Source organism: Aedes aegypti, chromosome 2 (assembly GCF_002204515.2).
Source record: "Aedes aegypti strain LVP_AGWG chromosome 2, AaegL5.0 Primary Assembly, whole genome shotgun sequence".
In the NCBI taxonomy this organism is placed as follows: domain Eukaryota; kingdom Metazoa; phylum Arthropoda; class Insecta; order Diptera; family Culicidae; genus Aedes; species Aedes aegypti.
The window spans coordinates 413,266,026-413,273,712 of record NC_035108.1 but is presented as its reverse complement, the minus strand read 5'-3'; the positions used below and the strand labels follow the sequence as shown (position 1 = coordinate 413,273,712).

The following is a 7,687-nucleotide window of genomic DNA, read 5'->3' as shown; positions in this document are numbered from 1 at the left end:
AGTAGATGTCACTCACTTCAGGAAATAATATTTTTGGAAATAAATTAATTATGTTATTCATAAAATCAGGAGAAATATACAAAAAACATGACATTTATTCATTATCTCTTACATTACTATATGAATAATACATGATAACATGTAAAAAAATTTGATATTTGTGTTGAAAATTTCGCTGCTCTGGAATGGATCCGCGGATGTTATAAATCTCTGGGGGATTGATGAAACCATGGAGGATGTAGTTTGACCGTGCCAGTAGCCTTCCCGGTTAAGCCCCAAGCACAATGTGAGCGGCAGCGCGGTACAACGGCAAAACGGCAAGCCCATCTTGAGCTACACTCTACTTGTCAAGTCAATGTTGAAAAGGATTTAGTCAACATGGGATTGATAAGTAAAGTGTAGATCAAGATGGGCATGCTGTTTTGCCGTTGTACCGCGTTGCCGTTCACATTGTGCTTGGGGCCTTAGACTGTAAAGAATAGATAATTAGCCCAATAAAAAGTACGACGGTAAAACTTACTGTTTATATTTTTTTCTTGCGGTTGTTCGATCAAAACCAGGAATTGGTCATTTTCACTCCGACCTCGCTTCACTTGATATCAGGATTATTGACTTCGCAGCACTAATCTGGAATTCGCCGGTTGGACTTCCGAAGCGAAGTTTCAAGCAAACTAACTGCCATTGCTCTGCCGGCTCGGCTTTTGTCTCGACTGTTTTTGAAAACAGTCCGACATCACGTCGACGGAAAAATTTTCACCACAACGGAGGATTTGTCAGTTCGAGCGCGCGAAATTTTCACAAGTCTTTGACGTTTACAAAGTGAGTCGAATATGTTTGTGTTTACTCAAAAGTGAGTAAGGTCGTTTTCTTTCATGGTTGAGTAAAAAGTTACTCACTTTGATAAAATAAGGTTACTCACTTTTGACAGCTAACTTGAAACTTCAAAAGTGAGTCAAAGTTACTCTCTTTTTTGAGTAGATTTGAACGAGCGTGAGTGGACCCAAGCCAAACGTCACATCGTTTGATCCGGGTCTGGGTCATTTGGCATAAAGCCATTTGGCATAAGGTCATTTGGCATAACGCCATTTGGCATAAAGGACATTTGGCATAACAGCCATTTGGCATAACGGTCATTTGGCATAATTTTGAACAATGTGAAAATAAAGGGTCATTTGGCATAACGGACATTTGGCATAATATCAAGCCATATGTAAAGTAAGAATCAATTGGCATAATATCAAACCATATGTGAAGTAAAGGTCATTTGGCATGTCGGACATTTGGCATAATATCAAACCATCTGAAAAGTAAGGGTTATTTAGTATTTATGATTTATTGGTATTTTATATTTTATTCAGATACTCCTTCTTCTATGTGAAAAAACTGTTGTAATAAATATTACGCAAAAGAAAAAGTCATGTTAGAAAGAAGGGCAAATTCCTATATAATAAAATAACGCGTCGAATCGCTATAGCAATAACCCTCGAAAGAATACCTTATGTTTAAAAGAAGGGTAAATCTCTAGATAAATATCATGACTAAACAGGATAACAGAAGATGAACTAGGGTGTCAATCAGTGACGCAATATTTCTTAATTTGAAATTAAAAACGAATCCGATCAAGCACTGCACACTGGTTCAGGAAGCTAGTTTAGGCGGACATGAGGTTTTCGTCTCGATTTATTGATTTTAGAGCCATAGTTGCTTCTGATAATATGTTCAGCATTTTCGGTTCCGGGTCATTTGGCCGAATGCCGTTCGGCCGAAATTGAAAACAAAAGTGAACTACTGTTAGCATGGATTTATAATGAATTTCAAAGAACTTTTTCAGCTTATTCATGAAGAAAGTTACACCATCATTGATATACACATAATTAGCTTTTGAGTAGTAGCTCAAGAAACAGTTCGTGCTGAAAAAAGTACATCCTAAATGTAAGCACTTATTCACTTCTCTGCTAGCGGTGATAGCCACCTACAGATGTTTGTAGTTAGATTTTGACAGTAACCAAAAAGGTTTAACACTTTTTCGTCCTTCTGCTAGATCGGGTTGCTTTGATCCCTCGGATCGTACTAAGTAATATATGTCATAGCTCTAGCAACCACAAGTCTTGGTTTCTTTGACTTAAATATTCCCCGAGTAGTTTATTGCTATACGCAAGCAACGATGCAGAGTTCAGTTCACAAGTTGCAATCTTAAACTTGGAGGAGAATGACATCTCACCCAAGTTGAGGAAAAAAAAATTGAATAAGACGTAAGGCATTCTGGGGTAATATGCACTCTTGAGGCAAAACAACCCCACGGTGCCTTTTATGAGTATTTGTAAAACAATTGGAAAAGATTCGTCAAGGGCGGATAGGAGTGACCCACAACCAGTGCCGTAGCGTGCGGTTGGCCAGGTTGGCACCCGCCAAGGGCGCCAGCCTTAAGGGGGCGCCAACACGCGTGACACAAATGGTAAAGTTTGAAAATACATATTGAATTCAAACACAATCTCTATGAATCACAATATGGATCCTGAAAGAAATTTTCATGAAATACTGAGCATGAATCTAACATAGTATTTGACTGGATTCAACCAAAAAATTGTCGAGATTCTCAAATAATCAAGGTCTTCTATATAAACTATGTGTGGTTATGATAGAACGCTTTGCGGTTCACCGACACTTTTGAACTTTTTAAAACATCTTGATGACATATTCAATCCAGGGTGTGGTTTTCTAAGAATTTAACTCCGGCCAAATCCGCACAGCATTCTGCGAATTATTCTTCCCAAATCAGTGGTACATTTTTAATAACACCTAAAAATATTGTACGCTAGCTGATAGCCATTTGATTTTACAAAAAAAAATGGAATCAGTAGGATTGATATACTCATTTTTGGTTTTCAGAAAGCTATAGATGACGTAACCCATCGTACCTTTCCTTAAAAATTCATTTAAAATTACTTTTTTAAATGATACTTTATGAAAATGTCTTGGCCAAGACAACGTGAATTGAAAAAAAATCTTTTTAGCACTAATTTTTTTTTATGAAAAATGATTTTTTTTTATTTACGTTTTTAACACTTCAGTAGTCGTGCTGTTGTATTTTGTACAACACTGTTAAGAAAAGCTCGCAAGCCTTATACGGCAGCAGTGTGGTGAAAAGTGTAACACATAAGCGTATGGCTTTGGTTTTTTTTTCAAGGTTGTACTATTAGTGTCATATGATATAAATATCGGATAAAGAAGCTTTTATTTTTTTTAATCAATATTTTTAAAATGTTTAGAAGAATTTTTCTTCAAATAAACATTTTACTAAAATTGGCACCAAAAAATTGTTAGAACACCGATTTTTCATATTTGTTTCTTATTATATAAATTGTAATATTCTTGGGAATTTTTCAAATAACATTTAGGATAAATAGCAAAATATAGCATAGACTAAAAATACTCCAATTATTGCACATCCATAAGGAATACACGGGTTGTTCAATAATTGGCACGTTTTTAGTCTGTGCAATAGTTGGCAATCTGCCCTAATAGATAAAAGAATTTGCGTTTTGTCCAGCAGGAATTAACTCAATAATCAAATATGTTCTAAATTTCTAGCATCCTACGATTCTTTTCTAATGAATTCTAATGATATAGTTCACGTTAACTCTCACCATGTTAAATAGATGTGTACAGTTTTGATTGAGAGGCGCTTAAATGGAAGTTCGCCAAGGGCGCCATGAACCCACGCTACGGCTCTGCCCACAACATGCGATTTTACAAATTCAACTTCCAGGAAAATGTCTAAATTTTTCTAAAATATTCATAGAATCCCCAAAAAGTAGTTTTACTCCTGGGGTGCATATTACCCCTGATACCCTTATTATAAGCTTTAACATCAATAACTATGAGAATTACTTCACTCTTGAAAGAACAGCCTATGATCAAAAGAAGGAAAAATCTCTTATGAAAATTTAGGCAAGTTTAATGCATATAATAGTTTTATCAGGACAACTACAAAGAACTTCCGATTATTTAAAGAAGGTAAAATTCCCAATTAAAATATAAGCTGAACTATTTTCAATAGTAATGAAACCAGTATAACTCGAATGAATAGTCTATGTGCAAAAGAAGGAAAAAATCTGATGAGATCAATAAAACACTTGAAACCTTATTATATCTTTGGTAATCCAGAGGCGAATTAACCGTCACCTCAGAGTCTTGACGCGATGTAAAGAGTTCACAACTTCGTCCTGAATTAACGGGTTGATTTTATCATTCTCTTAGAGCTCTTACAGAGCATATAAAATCAAATATAAAACGTGTATTTATATAGAAAGAAAAAGTGCATCGTTTTTTAGTGGTTTTTGATTAACTTGGAAGCTTCTGAAAGAAATTCACCATCTTTTTCTTTATCGGTATTTCGTCTATTAGTAAGCGATATCACCGGATTGGAAGTCAACATAAGTCGTATAAAATACATCTACAAAGTTTACAGTCCGATTGAATTCGGTGGTATGATTTAACCGGATTCTTCTGATGGATTCATATCGCACTTATTGGCTTCTTCGGCGGCTTGCCAGAGAAGAGAATAAATAAATTATTATTGAACAGATTCAGCTGTTACTAAAAAAAACAGTAATAAAATGCTAAAATCTTCAATTTAAGTATGTACAGAAAATATATTGAAATTATGCCAAATGTCCGTTATGCCAAATGACCCTCATCTTTCACTTAGTTAAAAATTATGCCAAATGTCCGTTATGCCAAATGACCGTTATGCCAAATGTCCTTTATGCCAAATGGCGTTATGCCAAATGACCTTATGCCAAATGGCTTTATGCCAAATGGCCCGCTCCCGTTTGATCCCTACCAGAAAGCGAGCCTGATTGCGGCAGGCATCGGCGCTCGTAAAAAGCTGGATAAGGGGGTGAGTGGGTGTCCAAAATGTCCAATTTCAGCGTTATGAAATAAATGAATGAGCCCTTTAGGCCTTTAGTAAGATTCTATTAGAAATTTTGTATGAGCTGTAATACCATGAGAACATCCACCCTCCCGCCGAGCAGTGCTGGTTGAAAATATTGCCGTTTGATTTTGCTGGGAACAGCTGATCTTTGTTTATATTTTCAACCAGCACTCTTTAAGAAGTTTTGGTGGCATGTAACGTGTATGTACACGATCGCAGAAACCACTTTGGGCCCATTCACAAATTTCAGAACGCTGGAGGGGGAGGGAGGTGTAGTAATTCAACATCTTTGCGAGCCAAGATTAGACCGATAATTGACAGTCTGTTTCTTATTTTTCTAAGCCTGCTTATTTCTTATATCTCTAAGCCTGCTTATCAATTCAATTGCAGTTCATTACTTCCTCACATTACTCTCTTTTCCTACTCCTTTTTAAATCTAATTCAGTGATTAATTTCTCTTATTATTAGAAATGGATCTGGGATACAGAACAGCTACCGGAGGAGTGGAAGGAGGGAATCATATACTCAATATACAAAAAAGGTGACAAGTTAGAATGTGAGAACTATCGAGCGATCACCATTCTTAACGTAGCCTATCAAATGCTTTCCCAGATCATCTTCCGCCGTCTATCGCCACTGGCAAGCAGATTTGTGGGAAGTTATCAAGCCGGTTTTGTGGACGAGCGATCGACGACAGACCAAATCTTTATGTTGCGGCAGATCCTCCAAAAGTGTCGTGAATATCAAGTCCCTACGCACCACCTATCGATTTCAAAGCGGCCTATGATACCATCGACCGCGAAGAGCTATGGAAGATTATGGACGAGAATGGTATTCCCGAGAAACTGACTAGACTGATCAAAGCTACGATGGATAGTGTACAGTGCTGTGTGAAGATATCGGGTACATTATCGGACCCGTTTGAAACACGCAAAGGCGATGGTCTTTCCTGCTCCTGTTCAATATTGCGCTAGAAGGTGTTATGAAACGGGCGGGCTTCAACATGCGGGGCACGATCTTCAATAAATCCAGCCATTCGTACAGCGGTAAGGACGAAAGCATGTGTAATCATATTTTACTCATGTTAAAAGTAAAAATAAACTCGATTGACTAGACAAGTGTCTGTGAGCTTCCTTTTTGGTTTTCTTGATTCTGTTTGATATCTTTTCAGGTAAAGTACCTATTTTCAAGACACTCAGTCGCTACCAGCTCTACATGGGGGATTATTCTCGGACAAATTGTCTGAACATTAGCAATACATGGGGACGGACCTGGTGTAGGGGTTAGAACACACGCCTCTCACGCCGAGGGCCAGGGATCGAAACCCATCCCCGAGATAGTCACTAAAAATTAGTGATGATTTCCTTCGGAAGGGAAGAAAAGCCGTTGGTCCCGAGATGAACTAGCCCAGGGCTAAAAATCTCGTTAATAAAGATAGAAAAAAATAGCAATAAAAATCAATAATATGGCGCATATTGTGGTCAAATGTGATTTCGATAGCTTTATAAAAACCCTGCCGAAGTGAATCAAAAGAGACAAGAATATAATTTGGCTTCCTAATACTATCGTGGCAAAGGAGTTTCGACACAAAGAAATTTTCCAAGGATACCTCTTTGCTAGTTATTATCCGTTCAATTTTAGCATATTTCCGTGATTCACTCAAGCGACAAAATATTACAGTTAAACATTGCTAAACATCATCTTGCCGTAACAATCTTTAGTGGTGATGGTCATCCTTCTTCTGGAACCGCAGTCCGCAATATCCACAAGCATGGGCACCGGGTTTATCCTTAAAGAAACAGATTTCATTCTAAGATTCATCTATAAAAGTTTTCGTTCGCTTCGCTTACCAGGTTGATGTACACTTTGGGATGTCCGAGGGCCGGTTCGTTGCCACCGTCGCAATAAACGACTCGCTGGCTGCTCATGATGATGGGCGCTTCGTCGATCATCTTGATGGCCCAGTTCGGGTTCACCACCTTGGTGGCGTTAACGAAGCGGGCATTCCGATAGTCGTTCTCCTCGTAGAACTGCGGACGGGAAACGTTTTGTTATTATTCATACGAACCCCATCGAAACTTGCGTAATCACAAGCAATGCTCATCGGGATTGCCTTACCTGTCCGGTGTGGGTGATTTCGTCCTTGATGGCAGCACAACGGGAGGCCAGAACCTGAGTGGTGATGCTGCGAACTCCGACGGCACGGATCACGGGGGAAATAATCATCCGGCTGGCCATTTTCGGTATTTTAACGCGAGATAAAGTTCCTTTATTTTGGTTTCGCAGCTCACGAGTGAAAACCTTCGACGATTTGCGATCGGTTGTCGCGATTTCGAGTGACAGCGAGAAACGTCAGAACTAGGGGTGTCGAAAATTGATCGGTTATTTCAATAAATCGATTAAACAGCCAACGAATCAATAATTCAAGCGAGTGCTAGAATAATGGTGCAAGTAACATGATCAATCATTTCTATTTAGTATTGTTATCTTCATTCGATTGAAATTTGAAGGCCCAAACGCAATGGTGGCGGAACGGCAACGGAAAGCGGAATAGGTTTGGCCAGAATGGATTACACCATATCGAGTATCGACTGAGATGTCCACTTTAAGTCGACAAGCATGTTATTTATAGTTCGCTTTCCGTTGCCGTTCCGCTATCATTGCGTTTGGATCTTTTAATATCACTCAGGCAAATAGACAATCGATAAACATAGGAACCCCTTATGAAAATTCGACACAAGAAATCGA

General features: G+C 38.3%; 1 protein-coding gene across 1 annotated transcript; it reads right to left on the bottom strand.

Moving 5' to 3' along the window:
• Positions 1 to 6,545: 6,545 nt before the first annotated feature.
• LOC5569074 (probable NADH dehydrogenase [ubiquinone] iron-sulfur protein 6, mitochondrial) lies at positions 6,546 to 7,287 on the bottom strand. The gene is made up of 3 exons (XM_001658254.2): positions 7,058 to 7,287; positions 6,790 to 6,969; positions 6,546 to 6,728 (listed from the first exon to the last, which is right to left on the bottom strand). The coding sequence occupies exons 1-3, from the start codon at positions 7,175 to 7,177 to the stop codon at positions 6,657 to 6,659; spliced, it is 372 nt and encodes a 123-aa protein (XP_001658304.1). The 5' UTR covers positions 7,178 to 7,287; the 3' UTR covers positions 6,546 to 6,656.
• Positions 7,288 to 7,687: the final 400 nt, after the last annotated feature.

Coding starts and splice junctions, on each gene's coding strand:
- LOC5569074 (XM_001658254.2), bottom strand. CDS start 7,177: ATGGCCAGCCGGATGATTATTTCCCCCGTGATCCGTGCCGTCGGAGTT. Junction 6,970..7,057: donor AAATCACCCACACCGGACAG/GTAAGGCAATCC, acceptor TCCCGTCCGCAG/TTCTACGAGGAGAACGACTA. Junction 6,729..6,789: donor CCAAAGTGTACATCAACCTG/GTAAGCGAAGCG, acceptor TGTTTCTTTAAG/GATAAACCCGGTGCCCATGC.